General features: G+C 45.8%; 2 protein-coding genes across 5 annotated transcripts in view; one reads left to right on the top strand and one right to left on the bottom strand.

The window, feature by feature from the left end:
- LOC128421706 (zinc finger protein 883-like) overlaps positions 1–24,656 on the bottom strand; it is a 268,891-nt gene that overhangs the window by 175,991 nt on the left and 68,244 nt on the right. For 2 of the 4 annotated variants that reach the window (XM_053404835.1, XM_053404836.1), the window contains exon 5: positions 99–2,081. In XM_053404835.1, the coding sequence (XP_053260810.1) occupies positions 580–2,081 (1,502 nt within the window). In that variant the 3' untranslated portion in view covers positions 99–579. Of the gene's footprint in view, positions 1–98; positions 2,082–5,056; positions 5,184–5,931; positions 6,015–6,256; positions 6,339–6,538; positions 7,044–12,933; positions 12,955–24,656 lie in introns of those variants that run through there. The other 2 variants (XM_053404834.1, XM_053404837.1) reach the window with 2 other exon arrangements.
- Positions 1–24,656, top strand: part of LOC128421734 (zinc finger protein 665-like) — a 104,788-nt gene that overhangs the window by 76,642 nt on the left and 3,490 nt on the right. The window lies entirely within an intron of this gene.

Genomic DNA, 24,656 nt, shown 5'->3' with positions numbered 1-24,656 from the left:
TCTAAAATGGCTGTTCCTCTTGTAGCTTCTCCCACTTTCTGGACAATGAAGTTGTCTGCAAGGCCAGTGAGGAATCTGTTTGACCTTATGCTCTTGGCTGAGTTTGACATCCAACAAATATCCGGGTAATTGAAGTCCCCCATTACTACTATCTCCCTTCCTTTTGCATGCTTGGCCATCTGTTCCAGGAAGGCATCATCTATGTCCTCCGTTTGGCTTGGGGATCTATAGTAAACTCCCACAATGAGGTCACTGTTATTCTTCTCTCCCTTAATTTTGACCCAAATGCTCTCACTTTGGCTTTGAGGTTCTAAATCTTGGATCTCTTCACAGGTATACACATCCCTGACATATAACGCCACTCCTCCTCCTTTCTTGTCTGGTCTGTTTCTCTGAAATAGATTGTATCCCTCCATTATTACATTCCAATCGTGGGACTTATCCCACCAGGTTTCAGTGATGCCTATTATGTCATATTTAGTTTGCTGTACCAAGAGCTCAAGCTCATCTTGTTTATTTCCCATACTTTGCGCATTAGTGTACAGACATTGAAGTCCATTAATCATTCCCCCGTGTCTCTTATTTAAGGATTTTCTCCCCTGTGTGAATTCTTTGGTGGGAAGTGAGATGGGCTTTCTGGCAGAAACTCTTTCCACATTTCACACATTGATAGGGTTTCTCACCACTGTGAATTCTTTGGTGAGCCATGAGCTTGGTCCTCTTACCAAAGCTCTTTCCACATTCCAAGCACTGATAAGGTTTCTCCCCTGTGTGAATTCTTTGGTGGGAAGTGAGACTTTGCTTCTGGTTGAAGCTCTTCCCACATTCCAAGCAGTGATATGGTTTCTCCCCTGTGTGAATTCTTTCATGGCAAGTTAGATTGGCCCTTTGGCTGAAACTCTTTCCACAATCCAAGCATTGATAGGGTTTCTCACCACTGTGAGTTCGTCGATGGGCCATGAGCTTGGTCCTCTTACCAAAGCCCTTTCCACATTCCAAGCACTGATAAGGTTTCTCACCACTGTGAATTCTTCGATGGGAAGGGAGACTTTGCTTATGACTGAAGCTCTTTCCACATTCCAAGCACTTATAGGGTTTCTCCCCTGTGTGAATTCTTTGGTGGGAAGTGAGGTTGACTTTCTGGCGGAAACTCTTCCCACATTCCAAGCACTGACAGGGTTTCTCCCCTGTGTGAATTCTTTGGTGGGAAGTGAGGTTGACTTTCTGGCGGAAATTCTTTCCACATTCCAAGCACTGATATGGTTTCTCTCCTGTGTGAATTCTTTTGTGGGAAGTGAGATCGGCTCTCTGGCAGAAACTCTTTCCACAATCCAAGCATCGATAGGGTTTCTCCCCGGTATGAATGCTTTGGTGGGAAGTGAGACTTTGCTTATGACTGAAGCTCTTCCCACATTCCAAGCACTGATAGGGTTTTTCACCTGTGTGAATTCTTTGGTGAGAAGTGAGATTGGCTCTCTGACAGAAACTCTTTCCGCATTCCAAGCACTGATAGGGTTTCTCACCACTGTGAATCCTTTGATGGACCGTGAGAGTTGTCCTGTGATTGAAGCTCCGCCCACATTCCGAGCACTGATAGGGTTTCTCACCCGTATGAATTATTTGATGGGCTGTGAGATGGGTTCTCTGACTGAAGCTCTTTCCACACTCTCGGCATTCAAATGGCTTCTCCCCCCTGTGAATTCTCTGGTGTTTACGGAAGGTTGTGCTTGTATTAAAGCTTTTACTACATTCCAAGCACTGATAGGGTTTCTTGGCTGTATGAATTATTTGATGCGAAATGAGATGTGCACTCTTACTGAAGCTCTTTCCACATTCCAAGCATTTCAGTGGGTCTTCCCCTGTGGGAATTATTTCTTGTGAAGTGAGGCTTTCATTCCAACAGAAAGTTTTCCCCCATTCAGAGAACTGAGAGGGTTTATTCCCAATAGCATTTCTTTGGTGGGTAGTCAAATGGAAGCTGTGACTGAAGCTCTCTCCACACTCCAAGAGTGGCAATGGCTTCTCCACTGTGTGGATTCTGTCATGGGCGTCCTCGCTCTCAATTTCCAAATCATCACCACCTGCAATGAAGAAATGGATTAGAGCTGCAGGAAGAAATGGAGTGCCACTGCATTGAATATTGATCACTAACCTTGTGATAGAGGAAGAATTCCATGCATCAACATTGGTGACCACACACTAGAGGTGGTCAGTGTTAGAAACAGAGATAGGACAGCTAGGACATAAAGAGGACCTTAAACCTAGGTTATGGGCTCAAAAATGGAATGTCCATATGCACTCTCTTATGACAAAAATACAAAGCTGAAAAGGAATGAACAGCAGCTAAAATAATATGTTCATTTTTCACATGGTCTAGTCCTTCCCCTGCCCACCCCCCTGATTTTTAAAGAAGGTCTCTCCTTCAGTCTTTAAAGAGTAGCTGGAAGTGGGGAGGAAGAAAAAGGTCCTCCTTTCCTTCCATTCTGCAGTTTTAATCCGAAATCTTAGGTTCTGCGAGCAGAGCTCAGAAACTGCTTGTGTCTATGACATTCCCTGTTGCAAAATGTGCCTAGAACCATGCGAGTTTCAGACAATGGAGGTGGTGGATGATTGTGTCTACCTAAGAAACCAACAACCTCTTCGTTGATGCTGACCTGGACAAGTGTACTGGCGAGGCAGTTACGGCAACAGCTCACCTCTCCAAAAGAGTATGGGCGAATGGGATGCTAACCGTTCAATACCAAGATGAAGGTCTACTAGGACTGCGTGTTGAGCAAGCTGCTTTGTGAAGTGAATTGTGAACAATTACAACCATCAGAAACAACCCCTCAATGCCTTCCACAAGCTCTGTGTCAGGAAGATTTTGGGCAATACAAGGCAGGACAGTGTCAAACAAAGATGTGCTTTCCTTTTTAAAAAAAAGATATTTATTGAAATTTTCAACTTTAATACATTAAAAAAGAATCAAAAAAGGAAAAACAAAAAGGTTTAAAAACACATAAAGTTCACAATCCTTATTTTTCTATAACATATTTCCCTGACTTCCCCAAACCTCCCCTTCTTATATTCCAATTCAAAATGTTAGTTCAGCAAGTTCTTATCCCTAATCTTAACCTTTTTCTATTTAGTTCATTTTAAAAAAGCAATTTTGCCTTATCCAAACTTAAACACAATACTTATGCATCAATACTCGTTCTTAAAACATTTTTCTAACGTCGACCCAATTTCCCTTCCACGAATTCCCCAATTTTCATACAAATAACAAAATAAACTAAAAATAAAACAGATTGTAATTATACACCCTTTGGATTCCCAAACTCCACCCCCCCTTTCCCGGTTTCAATCTTAGTCTACTATCAGCCTGGAGATCTCACGTCCGAGGCTCTTAATTCTCTCTCAATTCCTCTCTGCCGGTTTTTTTTATAGTCCTTAATATTAAACACCGGATCTCGGAGAAGCTCTGGCCCAACGGGATCCATGTTTCTTCCAGCTAGACCTTCATACTTAAAAGTGGAGCCCGAATCATGTTTCTTATTCCTTTTAAGTCCAAATGTCCCCAAAGCTCCAACTTCCACCTTAAGCAAATTTGTAATCCTTGGGTCTTCAGATCTCCACATGAGGAGATCTCTCCATTCTTCAATCTCCAATTTAAGCCAGATTTTCAACATCAAGTTCTTATTTTCTTTGTAGCCATCATGTCAGGCCTCTGGCTCTCCTTTATCATCTGCAAAGTTACAGCTCCTCCTTCCTTTTCCTCAGGAACAACATATATCTCCTTCTCCACACTCTCAAAGCTCTCAAGTTTCTCTTTTTGTCCAGCTGCATGGGCTTCCTGAGTCAAATCCTTATCAAATTCAGTGATGTTATTTACTGTTAAGTTCAGAGTTGCAACATTTGTAGCCAAAACATCAATTTGGCCTTGTAACTTTCCCAAGAGAACAAAAACTTTGTCCAACCCAGCCTGAATTTTCCCTCCTCCAGCCATTCTTGTAATGTCCCAAATCCCCCTCTAGAGGGATTTTGGTAACTTAATATTCCTTCCAATTCAAATCCAAAAATCAAGTTAGTTTGTAACAGTTCTTCCTTGTTTTCAACAAATTATAACCAAATTGTAACAAATATAGCCAGCAGAAACAACAGAAACAAAGTTCTCTTTTCCCGTCTTGACAGCTAAATTTGACAGCTGTCAAACTCTTCAATACCTCATCAGCAGGCTCTCTCGCGGAGCACTCCCAGGTCTGGGGGGGTGGCACTTCAGCTCCCAAGATTAGCTCTTTATCCTCCAGTAAGATTACTTATATTGCCAAATCGTGAAATTAATGTCTTTTACCAAGTAAAAAAGAAAGGGTTCTCTCGACCTTAGTTAGCAGGTCCTTGCTTTAAATTATTTACAAGACGGGGAGACGGACTTCCTGTTTGCGCCTTCCCCGATCATGCCTAATTTAAAAAAAAGAATTTTTTTCTTTCCAATTTCCGTCCTACTCACGGGTTGTTGCTTTAAAGTCCAATTGTTCACAAAAAGAAGTCAGCGCTCTCCGACCATGGCAATGCGGCTTCACTCCACAGGAGAAGCAGTCGACTCTCAGCACCGCGCCGCTCACCCCGTCCCCCGCTCCGAAGCCTTTAAAAAGGCTCCTTCACAGGTCGGGGGCACGCAAATGGTGCCCGCCGAGTCACCAGGTTCACTGGCTTCACCACCTGTGATTTTTGAGCGGTCAAGACCCAATCCTGCGGAGCCGATTCCCTCCGGAGCTCGGAGGGAATCCGCCATTAGCCGATGGCGCTAACCCGGAAGTCCCCCAAAGATGTGCTTTCCTAACCTCAAATTCCCAGGATGTTCCCTCCCATTCCATTCTCAGCAAGGTCTATGCTGGCTTGATCATGTCCATGGTCAAAACAGTCGATAGACCTCCATTTAAGGTGAGTTTGTGGGTATTAGAATCCCAAATGCTGCAAGTGGCCATGTAGAGAGCTCCCTCAAAACCAGGGAGGCTTATCACAGAGAGAGATGCATGGAATTTCCAAAGAGAAATTATGATGCACAAGTGAGCCTTACTGAGAGAGGCCACGATCCCACAATTCTCCTCCATGACTTCCTTATGCAGAGCTCTCTGGTCAGGATCTAGCAACGCCCATTCCTCATCTGTGAAATGAACAGCGACATCTTCAAAGCACACTGGACCCTAAGAGAGAAAGGGAAAGATCCTCTTTAGAGAGCACTAAGGTTGTCTGCTACACATTGCTCTGTTTCTTTCGGCTCATTAAATGGTGTTTTGTTTCATTGGGATCGTCCTGCTGCACGTTTTAATTGTGGGTGCTGCTTTTAATGTCTTAGTGGAATTCTTATCTTGTGTGATTTAGTGATGGACATTAATCTTTGTGTAAATGGGTAGAATCCTACATTGTGTTCTTAAAATCCTTCTGTCTGTGCCAGATGGAAGGATCCCCTCTCTGCTCCCCATGTCCTGTTCTTGGGGTGGGGGAGACCCTTCTGATGCCCTAAAGACAACTTCAAGAAGTGCACTGGGGGAATGGAGGGAGGAGAAGGTGGGGAAACCCCATTGTGCAACTGATGTAACAGGATAGGTGAATCCTGGGAACTGTTTTTTAGGCTTGGTGAACTAACTACTTAGAAGTCTATTTTAGCATTCAATGATAACTCTAGAAATAAAACAACAATGACTTATGAATCATCCTATTGACCTTCAGAAGGTGAGTTAAGGCAAGGTGGCTGTTCCTTATTCTCAGCCCATTAAGCTTCTCGAATGGCATTCCCAGCTTCTTGGCTTCTGTCCAAGCTGCCCTTGACAAAGATGCCTTCAGAGAAGCTTGGACAGAAGCCAAGAGGAGGAGAGAGATTCCTTGGGGGGCAGAGGCACCCTGGCTGCCCCACCCCTCAGCCCCCTTCCCCACAGGGCTCCCTCCCTCTACCTGAGCTGCTTCCGCAGCCGTTGCTTCTCCTTCCCCACCAGGAATAGATGGAAGAGGAGGTCTTGCTGGCATCATCTGGTCACCTGCAAGAGACAGAGGTAAGTGGGAAGCCAGGAGTGCAGCTGCTCTCCAAAAAGTCTCACCTTCTGAGTGTGTCTGGACATTTGGACCCATTTCATAATTTAGTTGGGTTAAAAAATACATCTCCCTCCTTGGTGCTCCTGGCCCCAAGTGTCTCCCCCCCCCAAAAAAGATGACAAGAACCCATGGATTCGTTTTGATATCCACAGAAAGGAACCAAATGGAGAACGGACTCCTTCCTTACCCAGCAGCCTCTCTCTGGTGTTCAACAGAGTCCTTTTGGTCTCAGAGGAATCTGGGCCCATTTCTGCAAACAGATCCTGTCTCTGAAATAGCAACAAAGATTCAAAACAGAAACTATGAAGAAGAGTTAGAAAAGGAATGACAGAGGCAAAAACTGAAGGGCAATCTGATAGCATTCAATGGCTGCTTTCCAAAAAAGGATGGTATATTAACAGAGAATTTTCAGATATTGTCACTCACGTTTGGAGCCCCTTTGGAGTATCTAGAGGAAAGTCTCTCTCACCTGCTGCTCTGCCTGCTTCCTCTCCTCTGCCTGGCTCAGGAGGAAACCTTCGGCCAGCGCCACTGCCTGGGAACTGGTCTCCGCTCCACATTCCCTCACCCAACTTTCCATCTCCGGTGGAAGGACTGCCAGGAACTGCTCCAAGATCACCAGGTCCAGCATCTCAGCTTTTGTGTGCCTTTCTGGCTTCAGCCACTGATGGTAAAGGTTGTAGAGTCGGCTGCAAACCTCTCGAGGTCCTTTGGCCTCCTGGAAGAAGAACTGCCTGAACTGCTGGCTCTGAGCCTCTGAGCGGAGGGTGTCCTCCTCACCCAGGATCTTCTGCACAGTTTTTCCCCAGAATCCCCCACTGCTCCCAGTTCTGATGGCATGGCATCTTCCTGCTTCAGGGCCAGCTGAGTTTTCCTCATCCATCTGTGCTCTCAGGAAGCCTCCAAGAGAGATGAAGGAACCCCTTGATCTTCTGCCAAGTTCTGTCTGTCTGAATTAGAGATCCTTGCAAACTCTACAAAGCAAATACATCGTTCTGTTACAAAACTGACATATTGCCTGGAAGAGAAAAATGTTCCGTGAGGAAGCATGTATGAGTCTTGAAAGAGCCAGCTCTGGACTGCACCACAACCCAGACTCTTGAGGTTTCTTTAGAAAGGAGAAGGAAAATGTATTTTTCGCTCCATAAAATGCACCTGAGCATAAGGCGCACCTAGTTTTTAGAAGGGGATGCAAGAAAAAAAAAATTCTTTAAAGGGAGCTCTGCGCAGAGCCTGTATGCATCCCAGGCTCTGCTCAGCGCTCCCTTTTACGAGCCGCGTGGAGCGTGTGTGTGGCGCTTGCAGGCTTTTCCCCAGGAGGGAGAAGCCCCCAAGAGCCGCACACATTCTCCACGCGGCTAGTGAAAGGGAGTGTGGCTCTTGGGGGCTTTTCCGGGAGGTGGGGGAAGGGACTGAGGGGCTGCCCTCTGTCCCTTCCCCCACCTCCCACAAAAGCCTGCAAGAGCTGCACGCTCTTTAAACGGTGCACAGCTCCTGTGGGCTATTCTACGAGGAGGGAGAAGAGACTGACTGGCCACGTCAGTCCCTCCTCCCTCCTCGGGGAAAAGCCTGCAAGAGCCGCGCGGAGTGACCATGCAAAATGTGCAGGGAACTGCTGGTCTTTCTGAGAGATGAATCAGCCTGGTTGCTGCTGCCTTTCAGAGGTTTCAGTCAAGGAATGAAGTCAGAACTGTGATTGACAAGTGACTCATTTGTACTGAGTGTTATCTGAGCATTGGGTTATAGTGGGGGTCCTAACCCAGGGTTCCTCAAGAGTTGTCTCCTGCCCAGCCCCATTCAGAGCACATTTATTATTTTTTTTAATAAATATTTATTAGTTTTTCACAGATTATAAAGACACAAATCACAACAAAACAAAAACATACACACACACAAAACACAAAAAACACCACATGTATAATTTAAAACCCTTTTTTCATAAAAGATTTTCCCGACCTCCTCATACCTCCCCTTACTGCATTCCAATCCCTAATTAATTATGATCAACAAATCCTTCCCTATTTTCTAGTAAATAAATTTTAACCTTTCTTTTCATATTACATAATGGTTACAGCATTCAACCTCATATTTTCCAAATCCACAACGTCTCAGCATTCACAATTTTACAATGTTTCTTAAGATAGTCTTTAAATTTCTTCCATTCTTCTTCCGATGTCTCTTTTCCCTGGTCTCGGATTCTGCCGGTCATCTCTGCCAGTCTCATATAGTCTATAACTTTCATCTGCCATTCTTCCACGGTGGGTAGTTCTTCTGTCTTCCAATACTTCGCGATCAGTATTCTTGCTGCTGTTGTAGCATACATTAAGAATGTCCTGTCCTTCTTTAACACCAACTGGCCAACCATCCCCAAGAGAAAGGCCTCTGGTTTCTTCGGAAAGGTATATTTAAATACCTTTTTTATTTCATTATAAATCTTCTCCCAGAAAGCCTTAATCTTTGGGCATGTCCACCAGAGGTGAAAGAATGTACCTTCATTCTCTTTACATTTCCAACACTTATCGGCAGACAAGTGGTAAATCTTAGCAAGTTTGACTGGGGTCATGTACCACCTGTAAATCATTTTCATAATATTTTCTTTTAAGGCGTTGCACGCCGTGAACTTTATACCGGTGGTCCACAACCGTTCCCAGTCTTCAAACATAATGTTATGACCAATGTCTTGTGCCCACTTAATCATAGCTGATTTAACTGTTTCATCCTGTGTATTCCATTTCAGCAGCAAGTTATACATTTTTGACAAATTCTTTGTTTTGGATTCTAACAATTCTGTCTCAAGTTTTGATTTTTCCACCTGGAAGCCATTCAGAGCACATTTATTCCCTTATCTGGCTAACTCCTGAGGGCCAAATGACATGTGGGTGGGGTCAAAGGACAGCACTCAAAAACAAATGAAGTGGGACTCGCCTTTCTAAGCGTGTAATGTGTTTTCAACTGTTCTTATTGCAGTTTTTTTTATTATTTTGTAATCAGCTCTTGGAAATTCGGCTGATGGGCAGGGAACTAACAGTAATGATGATGGTGTTACATTGCTTAACATGCCCCCTCCCCAGTCATGAATACCTGAGGGCACTCCTGGGTCCATCATGGTCGCTTGAGGCCCATGTCCAGCTCAGGCTACTTCCCCACTCCACAGACCTTTTGGGACAGAAAAGACATGGCCCTGGTCCTCTCTGCACCAGATGGGATGGTTGCAAAGCTCTCTGTGTGGAACTGCCTTGAAGGCGACTCTGGGAACTGGCCCAAAATGAGGCAGCCAGATGATTGGCTGGGCTGCCTCTCTTTATGAATGGCATTTCTCTCCCACCTCCTTGTTCAAGGAGATCAAGGTGGCATCCATGGATCTACCCTTCCCCACTGAGTCCCCCCACAACAAACACATTGGATTCCTGTTTTAAAACAGTTGCACTGGTTGTTTCCTTTCCAGCAGGACCTCTCCTGCTCTCAATGCCTTGGCTTGTGAGACCTCCAGTGGTGCTTTCATAGAACTATAGAAGTGGATGGCACCCCAATTCCTGTGGTGAGATAAGGAGTTCCGTCCTGAGCAGGTTGCTAGGCAACGTCTGCCAGTTACTGAGTGGCCTAAAAAGAGCCTGGGAAATCGAAAGTGTATCGGCGCAGCTGTGCAAGGGTTTTGAAAAAACAGCCCAAAGGCAAGCCTGCCAGTGAAGCAGTAAACAGAAACTTTTGGAGTTTACTGGCTTGAAAAGTGAAAGCTGGCTTGAGATTGAGTGTAAAGCTGACCCTTGGATTCAGCATGGATGCCAAGAAGGGGGGAGTGCCCCTGAATGCCGTGGTTCTAGATGAACACAGCCGGCATGCTGCACTGGAAGTAAAGGACAGGGGGAGGGAGGAACGGAGTTCTAATTCCCCCACCGATGAGGCTACTGGAAAGGATGCTGTAGCTTTGAGCGTTGTCCAGTGTTACACTTGTGGACAGGCTGGGCATCTTCAGCGGAGCTGTAAGAAGCCACGTCAGCCAAAAGGAGCGAAGGGCCGCTCAGCAAAGCCTGAGGCGTCAGGCAAAGGTCGTACCAAGCCTATGGTGGAACCTGCAAAGGCTTTGATGGCGAAAGGAACCACGCCAGATGTTGGGAACGCGTTTATTATCGACACTGCAGCGACGGTTCATATGTCCCCACACAAAGGACTCTTTTCAACGTTTAAGAAGCAAAGCTTCACTGTGACACAGGCCAATGGTCAGGAGCTGGAAGCGGCCGGCGTGGGGACTGTCTATCTTAAGAGTCTGAACTTGACAATAAACAATGTTTACTTGGTTCCTGAATTGAAGTTCAATCTGCTGAGTGTTTCGCAGATTGCAAAGAAAGGACTGAAACTGTCCTACGATGCTGAGAGCTGCGAGATCTACAAAGATGGAGAGTTATATCTTTCTGCCAAACAGAAGGATGGACTATATTTGTTGACTTTTGCACAAAGTGATTACATGGAATGTAATTCATCTGTGTCTAACCTAGATTCTCTTGCAGGTGTGAGCAAGAAGGTGACTGGAGTCAACAGAGCATTTCAGCGGGTGTATGCTGATGTGATTGGTCCTCTAGAACCATCTAGAGGCAGTGCAAGATATTATCTTGTGTGTGTGGATCATTTCTCTAACTATGTCTGGGTTTATGTGTTGAGAAAGCCACAGGAAGCCTTGGAGAGGTTTCAAGAGTTTTGTGACAAAGTTAAGAGTATGCATGATGCTAACATTGATTGTCTATTCACAGATGAGAAGCAGATTTTTCTTTTACAGGATTTCCAGAGGTTCCTGCAGAAGAAGGGAATAAGACACAAGGTTTCTGTTTCAGCGGAAGCGTGGAACAGGGGTGTCTGTGTACGGGTGAACAGAGAATTGCAAAAGGGGATGGAAGCGCAATTGCTTAGTTCACATCTGCCACATGAGTACTGGGCCGAGTCTCTAATGTCGTTCTGTTATACTAAAGTGAGAAAGGTTTCAAAAGAGTTGGGAAGTTCTCCTTTTGAGAAACTGTTCCACAGAAAACCTTCTGTTGCCCATTTCAAGGTTTTTGGGTCTCATGTGAGAACAGAAGCTCCAGGTGGAGTAAAGAATGCCAGAGGCATTTTTGTGGGGTATGAAAAGGGTCTCTACAGAGTAATTTTGTCTGAATCTGGTCAGGTGATTCTCACAAAATTTCTAGAGAGTGCTCCTGAACAGGAGAGAGTGATAGTGCACACATTTCCCACTGAGGACGATTCAGATGATGATGATTTTACTGATTACAGCGATTACAGCTGTAATGAAAGTGATGACACTGATAGCTCGGAGAGCTCAGTTGTCACAGTCATTGAGAGGAAGTCTCACACAATGGATAGGCCTTCACAACTGAAGGATGAACCACTGTTTACCATTGGAACTGGTTCTCCAAAGAGTCCTGAGACTGGACCAGTGAGCAGAGAGGATCAGCACCTCATACGTAGGTCTGAGAGAGTTACAAAGGGTCAACCACCCAAGAGGTACTCAAAAGAGTTTGCTAACTTAGCTGTTGCATGTGTTGCTGTTGTAAACAACCGAGGACAGGTTGGAGCTGTGTCTAAGTCAGAGACAAAGACACAACAGAGAGTTGGTAGCCAAGGTAATGCAGATGCACTCATTCCTTGGAAACCAGACAACCAGAGAGGTACACTGGGGAAACCAGTGGCGGGGAGTTCCAAGGGTGGAACTGAAACAACAGGGGAGTGTTATGTGTATAACAACTGTTTGTTTTCTTCTCTGGATCATGCTTTGCTTGCTGCAACACGCATTGATTCTTTTGGGGGAGGATGTTACGAAAAAGGAGCAATGCAGAAGCAAGCACCAGGTGGCTGGAATGGTAAACAGAAAACTGATGTTATTGGATTGTACCGTGGGAACCAGGAACAGTTTGAAAAGTGCTCTGAGAGCCGGATGTTACCTCAGAGCAGCACATGACCCTGTACTGGAAGTACATGGGTGGAGTTTATTCCCACTCTGCAGGAAGGAATCAGAGTGTGCAGACATGTTTTCTCTGTACTGGTGAACGACAGGAATAAAGACATGTAGATATATTTCTGTCTGTCTCTTTCCCCCCCCCCCCTGGGAGAGGAGTGGGGGAGGAGTGGTGTGTTCTCCTTCACGTTGAGGAGAATCGCCGATTGGAGACCTCCTTTTATCTTGCCGGGAGTCGCAGACGGGAGGTCATAAGGATTCAAGCCGGGCACCTGGAGGGTGGCCAAATTCCTCTGGACTAAGAGCTAAGCTGGAGGCTCTGACTTTTGGCTTGAATACCGACAGGATCATCTAGCTCAACCCCAAGCAATCTCAGAGAACACACTTGCATCTGGACACACACTAAGCACTGGAGGAGAAAATGAGCACTGCAGGATCAGGCCATAGGGCTGCCCCATAGAGCAGAGGAACCCCCCCCATCGCCCTCTCCTCCTCCTCCACGGATTGGTCTCCTCCTCTTTTAACGCCACCTTGATTGGTGGCCTCCCTGGCTCTTGGGAGGGAGTTCCACAGGTTTTACTCTGCCCTGCAAGAGGAAGCGCTTTCTCTTCTCTGCCCTCCGTCTTCCTTCCTTGCACAGGTGAAATTTTAGGGACCAGGGTATATTTCATGTCCGAATGTTTCCATCTGCGGACAACCTCTGTTATACAAGGGGACTGATCCATACATCTGAATGGGGTTTCTCTGCATGCATTTCAGCGCTCCTGGATCCAAGGGGTCAGCAGTGCATCCATGCAAAACAAGAGCAGAGCTGCCGCCCTCCTGCGACCCTCCGCGCCCTGACTTGCCCCCCTCTCGCCATGCAGCGCTGGGACCCCCGCTCTCCCCATGGGCCCTATCCTGGGAGAGAGGAGACACACCGGATCCCAGCAGGCGCCCCCCTCAGGCAGTCTCTGCAGAGCCGAAGCAACGGGACCCCCACACGCCCGACGTCTTGCAGGAAAGGGAGGGGTTGGGCTTTCGCTCTGGAGGACCTGCCCCCCCCGTCTTTCTTTCCTGTCTAGGAATCCAGCTCGTTTCCGTTTAACCCTTGGCAAGCCGAGCGCACCCAACTCGCGCCTCTCCCTCTCTCGAGAGCCGGAGCATCGCGCACCAATGGCATCCCGAGAAGGCGGAGGAGGAGAGGTTTATGGATCACTTCCGGCAAGGGATCCCTCAGTTTTGGACAGCAGCTGAACGGCCCCCTAACAGCTGGCCCCTGAACACGGGTCCTAAGAAATCTTCACTGGCTCCCGGTCCGTTTCCGAGCACCATTCAAAGTGTTGGTGCTGACCTTGAAAGCCCCAAATGGTCTCAGCCCGAGGAAAACATTTCCGCAAAAAGATCAAAACATGTAGCCGCAGGTGATACAATAGGAGCCTTTCTGCAAATGGCCTTTGCAACACAACTCACAGGATGGTAACAAAGTAGACACATTTGCCTCTTTACAACGTAGCCCCGTTTCCTCAACGAACCCACCCGTTTCTTGATGAAATAGAACTTCTGCCAGGAAAACCTGAGCTGAAATAGTAAGGAGAGCAAAACAGCAGCCCTGTCTGACCCCAGTCACGTGGCAGGAGAATCTTCCTGAGCCCCCCCCCCTCCGTGAGATGGGGATGCTGAAATAGGCAACCGATGGACAGACTTGTCATGTTGCCAAAACAGGAACTCGGAGTCTGATATGATTTCCGTGTACAACTCTTTTTGTGACGCAAGCGGGGATGTTTTTGGGGTGCTCTCTCTGTGACGGGGGGGGGCTACTATCTGAGGGTGTCCAAATTGCAACGCGCTTTATTTCTGGGCTGCGTCACTCCTTGCATGGGGGGGGGGCTCTGCCTGCAAACAGATCAACAGCTGCCTTGCTTTCTTCCTGGCCTCCTTGTGCCTCCTCTGACGGATACACAAGGGAGGAATTTTACCTGGGTGTCTGGTGTGTCTCTCTCTGTGTGTGCAAAAGCCCAAGCCCCATTTTTCCCGTAATACAGGAGTCACAGAGCCCCACCCGCTGCTCAATGTGCAACAATACCGTCCTAAAACATGGGGTGGATCGAAGCTCATGGCCTGGGGTGGGGGAAGGAAGGATTTTGCAATGTAAAGATTGTAGGGGGGACCCCGCTTTGCAGCTGGATGGCCCGGATCAGCCCCCCCCCCGCGCTCTCCTAGTAAGGGGGGAGGGGGGAAACAATTCTTCCCCTCCCTTCCCGGCACAACCTGCTTTCACGCCGCCCCCACAACCCTCAATCCCCCCCCCAGTATGTCACACCTCTTCCTCCTCCTCCAATCCGGCTTCTGTTTCCGGAATGAGCGGAGAGAGCCCCCCTCCCAACCTGCCTGCTTCTCCCGGAAGCGGAGCTTCCACTCCGGATTGCTGCTCTGAGCCGTAGCTCGGGGGGGGGGGGAGGGCTTTCGGAAAAGGGAGAAGAGGCGGCAGGTAAATCCCCTACCCACCCACGTGGATGTAGCAGGAAAGGAAAGGAGAATCGGGAGCGAGAACAAAGAGGTAAAGGGGTCGCGGAGGAGAGAGGAGAAAAGGATCCAGAGACCCCTCCAGCTCCCCCAAGCACCTTCCGTGGGGTCTGGATCCCTGCGCGCGTGCTGCGAAGGGGGCTTTCCTTGGCCCCTTGGGTGCCTTGGCAGCGGCGGACATGGGGAATCTACGCAGGGGGTCCCCACGAGGACCCCCATTGCCCGTTTCCCCCGCGCAGGCATTCCTGGGGTCCTGTGGGCTCCGCACGGATAAAGCCAGGCCATGAAAGGGTTAACGGGCGTGAGGGACGCCTGGATAGAGACCCCCGTCCCTAATCTGCTCGTCTTGGGGTGGACCCTCAGGATGGAAAGATGGGGGATGAGGGCTGAGCCGCGCCAAGGGGGGCCTCTGGGTGCAGGGGAGACTCTGGGACAGAGGGAGGGAGTCGAGGAAGTGGGGAGGGGGAGCATCCCTGGGGCAGGGAAGGGCAGCACTGGTGGGGGGGAGAGAGGAAGACCAGTCTTTGGGGACACTTCTCCATGGTGGCGCCTGCGGGGATTTTCTGGAGGGGCCGCCTAGGCTTCACCCTCCCACCCAGGAATCGGCCACCCCTTCAAGGCGACCAGAGAGGGATCCCTGAAAAGTGGGGAGTCCAGTCCCCCCACCCCTCCTTCCTGTAACCTCCATCCTCTTCCCACCTCATAAGCCCCCATAAGCCCCTGCCCTGTCCAGGAAGAGAGGAGGGGAGAGGCCTTCTCAGAAGCAGCTCTTCGGTTCCGCAATCCCACCCAGGAAGCAGCCATGAACCTTTTCCTGTCTCTCAGGCTTCCATCTTAAGTTTCTCTTCCACTGCCTGGTTCCAGTACAAAGAAAAGACAGTAAAACATCAGACATTAAAAACCTCCCGATAGAGGGTTGCCTTCAGCTGTCTTCTAAATGTCAGAATGTTGCCCATTTCCTCGCCCTCTGCCTGCTTCCCTGTAACTTCGCATCTCGCAGGGGGGGGGAATCAGCAGAAGACCTTCGAAGGACCACCTCCCTGTCCAGATTGAGCGATTTTGGGGGAGATGCTCCTTCAGGTCTATAGGGCCGAGGCTGTTGAGGGCTTTAGGTTGTAGATCTTGCTGCTCCATAACGATCTCATTCAGCAAATAAATTTATTACTGAAGGCAAAGAAGCATAACAGGATCCAAAAAATAGCAAAAACTTAACTTATGTAAAACCCTAACTCAGCATACCAAAACAGCACTCAAGTATGAATCACACAAGCAGAGTAGAGAAATAGCAGACTAGGAAGTGGGACCAGGTGCCTTTCGGCCTTGTAATTTATATTCTATTAAATGTCAGAGTAACCTTGGGACTGGATAACAAGCCTGGCTCACTCCAGTTTAAACCAGCTTCATCTGGTTCCCCAAAACAAGAAAGGTTCTTCATAACCTCATCGCAACTTATCCCACCACCAGCTCTCAGCAGAAAGGAAACTGCCAAGTTTCAGGAAGCCTGCATTAGATCAATATTTTTCTATGCCTGGAAAATGCAACCATGACAATTTAAAGATCAGCACTAACAATTTGAATTGTGCTTGAAAATGTGCTGGGAGCCAGGAAAGATCCTTTAGGAGCAGTGATATGTGGTCTCGGTGGCTGCTCCCATTCAGTTGCAGTTTGGGGTCACCTTCTAAGGTAGCCCCATGTAGACCACATAGCAGTAGTCCATGCCGGAAACAACCAGAGCATGCACCACTCTGGCGAGACAGTGTGCGGGGAAGGAGGGTCTCAGCCTGTGTTCCAGATGGAGCTGCTAGACAGCTGCCCTGGACACAGAATTGAGCTGCGCCTCCATGGTCAGCTGTGAGTCCAAAATGACCACTAGGCTGTGCACCTGGTCCTTTAGGGCCACAGTTACCCCATTCAGGACCAGGGGGTCCCCCACACCTGCCCACCCCTTGTTCCCCAGGGACAGTACTTCTGTCTTGTCAGGATTCAACCTCAATCTGTTAGCCGCCACCCATCCTCAAACCACCTCCAGGCACCAACACAGGGCATTCACCACCTTCACTGGTTCCAATTTAAATGAGAAGAAGAGCTGGGTATCACCCACATACTGGTGAACACCCAGCCCAAACCCCTGATGATCTCTCCCACCAGCTTCATATAGATATTAAAAAGCATGGGGGAGAGGACGGAGCCCTGAGGCACCCCACAAGTGAGAGCCCAGGGGTCTGAACACCCATGCCCCAACATCAATTTCTGGACATGGCCCAGGAGGAAGGAGCGGAAGCACTGCATAACCATTTCCCCAGCTCTCCTCGAGGGTCCAGAAGGACACCATGGCCAAAGGTCTCCAAAGCCACTGAGAGATCTAGCAGAACCAGGAAATAGCTTTCCCCTCAGACTCTAGCGCATCCGAGATTATCAACGAGCACAACCAGGGCAGTTTCTGTTGCATGATGAGGCCTAAATCCCAATTGGAAGGATAATGGTGGCAGAAGCTTTCCTGGTCCTGCACCCCCAAAAGCTCCAGGCACAAGACTTTCATTAGCTTTGAAGGGGCCATCGGATACTTGGTGGCCTTTTCTTCAAAAGACAAATATTCTGAATACTTTTTAATTGATGTATGATGTAAATAGTGCTTCTGTTTTACATATTCCACATTGGAGAGATTCTGATACACAGATCTGAGTTCATCGCTCCCCCTGAAACTGATGTGTTAGCAGCACTACAAGCCTGGGCAGTGTGTTTGGGGGCCCTGGGCTGCCTAGACAACAAGACACCCTTCTCAGCCTTGCTTATATGGTCCCAAGGAAAGCAGAGCAGTACGTTAGGCACCAGCTTGGCTGCAAGAGTGGCTGGAAGGAGGTGTGCAGGACACCATGTAACTATCTTAGAGACTCCACTCTGGATTTGTGTAGGTTTTCCTCCATAGCCTTTTCTTCTCCTGAAGATAACTCACGAGGCAGCAAAGTATTACGACCAGAGTTTTCCTTCTCGATGGGCTTCCTTCCCTGGTTGACGAGCCCCATCTGCCCTTCACTTTCCTCTGCAGCAGGGGCAGAATCTGCTTTCTTGACTGTGGGATTCAGTGTTGTTCTCATCCTCTCCATCCACCAGGGCCTGCCTTCACCTGCAGCAGAATTCCCTAATAAACCAAGGATTTGAGACCCATCAGCTATCCTCACCTGGTTTAGCCGGCCGATTGAAGCCGTTCCTGGGATTGTGGCCTCTGTTGCATGCTGACAGCTTCTGGAAGCCACAGGTGAGAGCTGACTGCAGGGTGGGGACCAATGGTGGATAAATTACCCCATAAGGTGCATGACATTTCCCCCACCAAAGGAACTACCGCTCCCCTAACACCCCATGACATCGTATGATTATGATATTTAAGACAGAACAGGAACAAATTCATGTCCCCAGAAATAACACAACCTCAGTCCATTAGTGAATCAATACTACATTTTCAAGGTACTACATATTCCACTAAGTACAGTTTATCATTTGGCCTTGAATATCCTGCTTTTCTGTGTCATTTTAGGATAGTCCTGCCTCAGAAGATGGGCACGAGATCAGACAGGACATCATTCTTTAAAAAATCAAGCTGCTTTATGAACATTGGTTGAGGATTTTGATAGTTGCTCATGAATTATTATCATTTGATGTGTTTTTTTAATAAAATTTTTATTGGTTTTTCAACATATGATATAAGACAATACAAACAACAAACACTGACAAACAAACATATAAACATGTATAGTTTCATAAATTTTTTTCGTATACCCAATTTCAAGGACTTCCCCATGCCTCCCTTTTCTGCATCCCTGTTTTAAACTTTTTTCAGCAACCCCTGATCTGAATTACTTATAAATTCCTTTCTTTAACCCTTTTCTTTCCTCTTGTCCGATCATTTATCGCTGCAAATCTGCTATGCTTTACCCATGACATTTTAACACTCAGTAATTTTGCAAGAGTTTTTAAGATAAAATTTAAATTTATTCCAGTCTTCCTCCACCGTCTCTTTCCCTTGGTCACGGATTCTGCTCGTCATCTCTGCTAGTCCCATATATTCAATCACCTTCGTCTGCCACTCTTCCAGCGTGGGTAGTTCTTGTATCTTCCAATACTTTGCTAGTAGAACTCTTGCTGCTGTTGTAGCATACATAAAGAACGTCCTGTCTTTCTTTGACACCAATTGGCCTACTATGCCCAGGAGAAAAGCCTCTGGTTTTTTGTGAAAGGTACACTTAAGCACCTTCTTAATTTCATTATATATCGTTTCCCAGAAGACCTTAATCCTTGGGCACGTCCACCAAAGGTGATAGAAAGTACCTTCAGTTTCATTACATTTCCAGCATTTGTTATTGGGCAAATGATAAATTTTTGCAAGCTTGACTGGGGTCGTGTACCACCTATAAATCATTTTCATAATATTCTCTCTTAAGGCATTACATGCCGTGAATTTTATACCGGTGGTCCATAACTGTTCCCAGTCAGCAAACATAATGTCATGACCAATGTCCTGTGCCCATTTAATCATAGCTGATTTAACCGTTTCATCCTGTGTATTCCATTTCAGCAGCAAATTGTACATTCTAGACAGATTCTTAGTATTAGGTTCTAACAATTCTGTTTCTAACTTTGACTTCTCCACCTGGAAGCCGATTTTCCTGTCCTGTTTAAAAACTTCATTTATCTGGTAATAATGAAGCCAGTCTCTTACTTTAAACTTCAATTTCTCATAACTCTGTAATTTCACATTTCCACCTTCTTGTTCTACAATTTCCCAATATTTTGGCCATTTAGATTCCATATTAAGTTTTTTAACTTCCTTGGCCTCCATTGGTGACAACCACCTAGGGGTTTTATTTTCCAACAGATCTTTATAACGAATCCAAACACTGTATAATGCTTTCCTAACAATATGGTTTTTGAAACTTTTATGAATTTTTACCTTGTCATACCATATATATGCATGCCAACCAAATCTATTATTGAACCCTTCTAAGTCCAAAATGTCTGTATTCTCAAGAAGTAGCCAGTCTTTCAGCCAGCAAAAAGCTGCTGCTTCATAGTACAGTTTTAAGTCCGGCAGGGCAAACCCCCCTCTTTCTTTTGCATCAGTTAATATCTTGAATTTTATTCTGGGCTTTTTGCCCTGCCAGACAAATCTCGATATATCTTTCTGCCACTTCTTGAAACAGTCCATTCTGTCCACAATCTGCAATGTTTGAAACAAAAACAGCATTCTTGGCAAAACATTCATCTTAATAACAGCAATTCGGCCTAACAAGGAAAGTCTCAAATTCGACCATATTTCCAAATCTTTCTTAATTTCTGTCCAACATTTCTCATAGTTGTCTTTAAATAAGTTCACATTCTTAGTTGTTAAATTAACCCCTAGATATTTCACTTTATTTGCTACCATTAATCCAGTTTCATTCTGAAACTTCTCTCTTTCCTCTACTGTTAAATTTTTCCCCAGTACCTTTGTTTTTTGTTTATTTAGCTTAAAACCTGCTACTCGACCAAAAACTTGTATTATCTCCAAAACTCTTTTCGTACTAGTGTCTGGCTCTTGTAAAGTTAATACTAGGTCATCTGCAAACGCTCTCAACTTATATTCTTTTTCATAAAACTCCAAGAGATATTGTCAAAGGCTTTCTCAGCGTCCACAAATATTAATGCTGCCTTCGTATTAATATTGTTTTCAAGCAACTCCATAATGTCTATTATATTTCTCACATTGTCAGATAAGTGTCTTCCCGGGAGAAAGCCAGCCTGGTCTTTATGAATCTCACCCACCAAAACCCTCTTCAATCTTTTTGCCAAAATGTCTGCAAAAATTTTATAATCCACATTAAGCAATGATATAGGGCGGTAGTTCTTAATCTGGTTCTTATCAGTCTCAGATTTTGGTATAAGTGTAATGTATGCTTCTTTCCACGATTCAGGTGCCTTCTTCCCCTCTAAAATTTCATTGCAGACTTCCTTAAACGGTTGTATCAACCAATCTTTCAAAACTTTGTAGTATCTGGAAGTCAAGCCATCTGGTCCTGGAGATTTTCCCAATTTCATATTTTGAATGGCTCCCTCTATCTCTTGCTCAGTTATTTTCTGATTCAAAGTCACTTTACTTTGTTCAGATATTTTTTGTAATCCATATTTTTAAAGAAAATCTTCTATCTCTTTTTCGTCCACCGGCCCTTGTGCATAAAGTTTTCTGAAATAACTCTGAAAGCAGTTTCTAATCTCGTTTGGCCTGAAAATGTTCTTTCCTTCAACCTCTAAGCTTGTAACCATATTCAACTTTTGCCTTTTCTTCAATTGCCATGCCAGAAGTTTCCCACATTTATCTGCCGATTCAAATGTCTTTTGTCTCATTTGTTTTATTTTCCATTCTATCTCCTGGTTCATCAATTCCATATATTGTCTCTGGTAGAACTTTATTTCTCTTAAAATTTCATGAGACTTTGGCTTTGATCTCAATTTCTTTTCACCTTCTTTTATTCTTTCCAAAATCTTACCTTTCTTTTCATTCTGTCTCTTCTTTTTTAAAGTATTCTGCTGTATCAAGAATCCTCTCATAACGGCTTTACTTGCGTCCCAAATTGTTCTTTTCTCCACCTCTGTTTTCAGATTTATCTCAAAATAGTCCTTAATAGTTTTCTGGGCCTTTCTGTACACCTCTTCATCTCTAAATAGGGAGTCATTCATCCTCCATCTGAAGGAACCAGCTGTTGTTATGTTCATTTCCATCTTTACAGCGTTATGGTCGGAGCAAGTCTTTGGGCAGATTTCCACTTTTTTTATCTTGGGTGCCATCCCACTAGTTACCCAGATTTAGTCGATTCTGGTCCAAGTCATTTTTGCTTCAGAGAAAAAAGTTCCCTCTCTCTCCAGAGGGTTTCTTGTTCTCCAAATGTCGATCAAGTCCATATTATCTGTCATTTCAAAAAAAGCCTTAGGTAGTCTCCCATCCTTAGAAACCACCTGTCTTAGTGCTTTGTCCATATTTGTAGAGACCACTCCATTCATGTCTCCCATCATAATTACATTGTAATCCAAATAGTCCATTAATGTCCCATGTAATTTCTTGAAGAACTCTGACTTCCCTTCATTCGGAGCGTAAATCCCGATTATCAATAATTTTTCTCCTTGGACTTGTATTTCAATTGCCAGGTATCTTCCTTGTTCGTCTTTAAACATCAACTTAGGGGCCAATTTTTCCTTGGCATAAATCACCACTCCTCTTTTTTTCACTTTGTCTGATGAAATAAATTCCTGTCCCAGTCTTTTGTTGACAAGTAATTTTCTGTGTATTCTAGTCACGTGGGTTTCTTGCAAACAAATCAAGTCCAATTGTTCTTTTTTTAAAATATGAAAAACCTCACGTCTTTTTCTGGGAAGGTTCAAACCATTACAATTCCAACTTAAAAATTGTAGGGCCATCTTGTTGTTTACTTGGTTGCTCCTCCAACAGCCCCCAGCAGTTGTTCTTCCTTTGTAGGAGTTTGAAGTCCAAATGTCAAGTTCGAAATATCCGCTAAGTCCTTTGCCTCAGTAGTCAGGTCCACCACTTCCTTCACGAGGTCCTCTTGGTTTCTTTCCAGAAACTGTTCTTTATCTTGCACTGTTTTTATTTTGGTTTTTTCCCTTTGTAATTAAAAGACAAGCCTTGTGGGTACTCCCATCTGTATATTATGTTATTCTTCTTCAACAAAGTGGTCAGGTCCTTGTAATAAGTTCTCGCTTCCAAGATATATTTAGGAATATCCTTGTAGATCTGCACAAAAGAATTTTCAATCTCCAGAGATCTTTGATATTGTAAATTTAATATTTTGTCTCTCTCCTCCTTAGATCTCAAAGTTATCAGGCAGTCCCTTGGATTCTTTCTATTTTGTCTTCTGCCCAGTCTGAAGGCCGTAACTATCTTGAATTCCTCCTCTTTCAAACTTACTTGCCAAAATTCCGAGAATTCTTTTGTGAGGAACTCTGCCAAATTGTCCTGTTCACTTTCTGGGACAGCTCTCAATCTCAAATTCCTCTCCTTTCTCTGAAGTTCCATTAAAGACAGGGCCGCCTCATGCTCCTCCAGTTTTTTACAAACTGGTTCTAACTTTACTTGTGTAGATTCTGCTATGGTTTTTGCCTCTTCAGCAGTCTTACGAATTGCAACATTTTCTTCAATTAGTTTATTTATAGTCTCTGTATTGGATGCAACACTTTTAGTATTCAAATCTAGCTTCTCTGATAGCTCTGTTAATTGTTTGGAATTTTCTGTGCCTTGCTTAGTCAAAGCTTCTAAGGACTCATTAATTTTTAATAATGCTTGTGTCACTGTTTCCATCCCTTTTTCCTGCCCTTCTGCACCTGCAAGGGCTAAGCCTGATATAGAACCTCTTTTCTTTTGTGCAATTTTTGTTTTAGCTCTTGTTTTCATCTCATCTTCTTGGCCACTCATGTCCCAAGGTCGTTCCCACAGGAATTATTTCCAGATGGAAAACTCCACTGACTTGCTCTTTACACACTTAAATTTTCCCTCAACCCTCTAGAGGGAGCAGCTCACAGTTCAAGGTACAGAGAAACAAAAGAAAAAAGATGGCTACAACTCTTCCAGTAACTTTCCACTAAAAGAGCTGTCAGTTTGTATCCTCAGCCAAACTCCCAACAATAGCAAATAAAGTTCCAACTTTGTATCAAACTCACAATGCACCAACTTTGTATCTAATCTCAGATGACAGTTTCCAGTCCCGGTGACTTGCTCTTCTTTTAAAGCAGTCCTTTCCCAAGGGTTTAAAACAGCAGAAAAATCTTTTTCCTTTTACCTCTTTCCGACAGGTAATACAAGTTCAAATTTTTTCCCCCGCTCCTGCTGCTAAGGGGGGAGGTTCAAATTCAATGTCTGGGTTAAATAGTAGTCAAATTATCTTTCGTCCAATTGCAGCTTGTATGTCATTGCTTTCGCTGTCATGCAGTCCGGGAAAGGCAGACTTCCTTATTTTAGCTCTTTCCCGTTTTCAGCCAAATTTTTAACTTTCTTGCTTTAAATCCCGACGGTTTCCCAATCTTACTCACGGGTAATTTGTAAATCCAAATGTCAGGAAGGAATCGGCGCTCTCCGTTATGGCGACGCGGCTTCACTCCACGGGCTGGGTAGCGACTCTCAGCACCGTGCTCTCACCCGATGCCGCTCCGGAGCCTTTAAAAAGGCTCCTTCACAGTAACGGGGGGCGCTTCAGGTGCCCACCGAGTCTCCTTGTTCACAGGCTTCCGCGCCTGTGATTTTAGGGGTCCCCGCTTCGCCGTAGCGGTCGGACCCGAACTCACGGAGTAGTCTCCCTGAGCGGAGCTCAGCAGGAGACCGCCATTAAACGCTGGCGCCGACCGGAAGTCCGGAAGTCGGCCTTGTAATTTATATTCTATTAAATGTCAGAGTAACCTTGGGACTGGATAACAAGCCTGGCTCACTCCAGTTTAAACCAGCTTCATCTGGTTCCCCAAAACAAGAAAGGTTCTTCATAACCTCATCGCAACTTATCCCACCACCAGCTCTCAGCAGAAAGGAAACTGCCAAGTTTCAGGAAGCCTGCATTAGATCAATATTTTTCTATGCCTGGAAAATGCAACCATGACAATTTAAAGATCAGCACTAACAATTTGAATTGTGCTTGAAAATGTGCTGGGAGCCAGGAAAGATCCTTTAGGAGCAGTGATATGTGGTCTCGGTGGCTGCTCCCATTCAGTTGCAGTTTGGGGTCACCTTCTAAGGTAGCCCCATGTAGACCACATAGCAGTAGTCCAAGCCGGAAACAACCAGAGCATGCACCACTCTGGCGAGACAGTGTGCGGGGAAGGAGGGTCTCAGCCTGCGTTCCAGATGGAGCTGCTAGACAGCTGCCCTGGACACAGAATTGAGCTGCGCCTCCATGGTCAGCTGTGAGTCCAAAATGACCACTAGGCTGTGCACCTGGTCCTTTAGGGCCACAGTTACCCCATTCAGGACCAGGGGGTCCCCCACACCTGCCCACCCCTTGTTCCCCAGGGACAGTACTTCTGTCTTGTCAGGATTCAACCTCAATCTGTTAGCCGCCATCCATCCTCAAACCACCTCCAGGCACCAACACAGGGCATTCACCACCTTCAC

This window comes from Podarcis raffonei, chromosome 10, assembly GCF_027172205.1.
Source record: "Podarcis raffonei isolate rPodRaf1 chromosome 10, rPodRaf1.pri, whole genome shotgun sequence".
NCBI classification, from domain to species: domain Eukaryota; kingdom Metazoa; phylum Chordata; class Lepidosauria; order Squamata; family Lacertidae; genus Podarcis; species Podarcis raffonei.
Note: the sequence above shows the minus strand (reverse complement) of the source record. Positions and strands in the feature narration are given on the sequence as shown.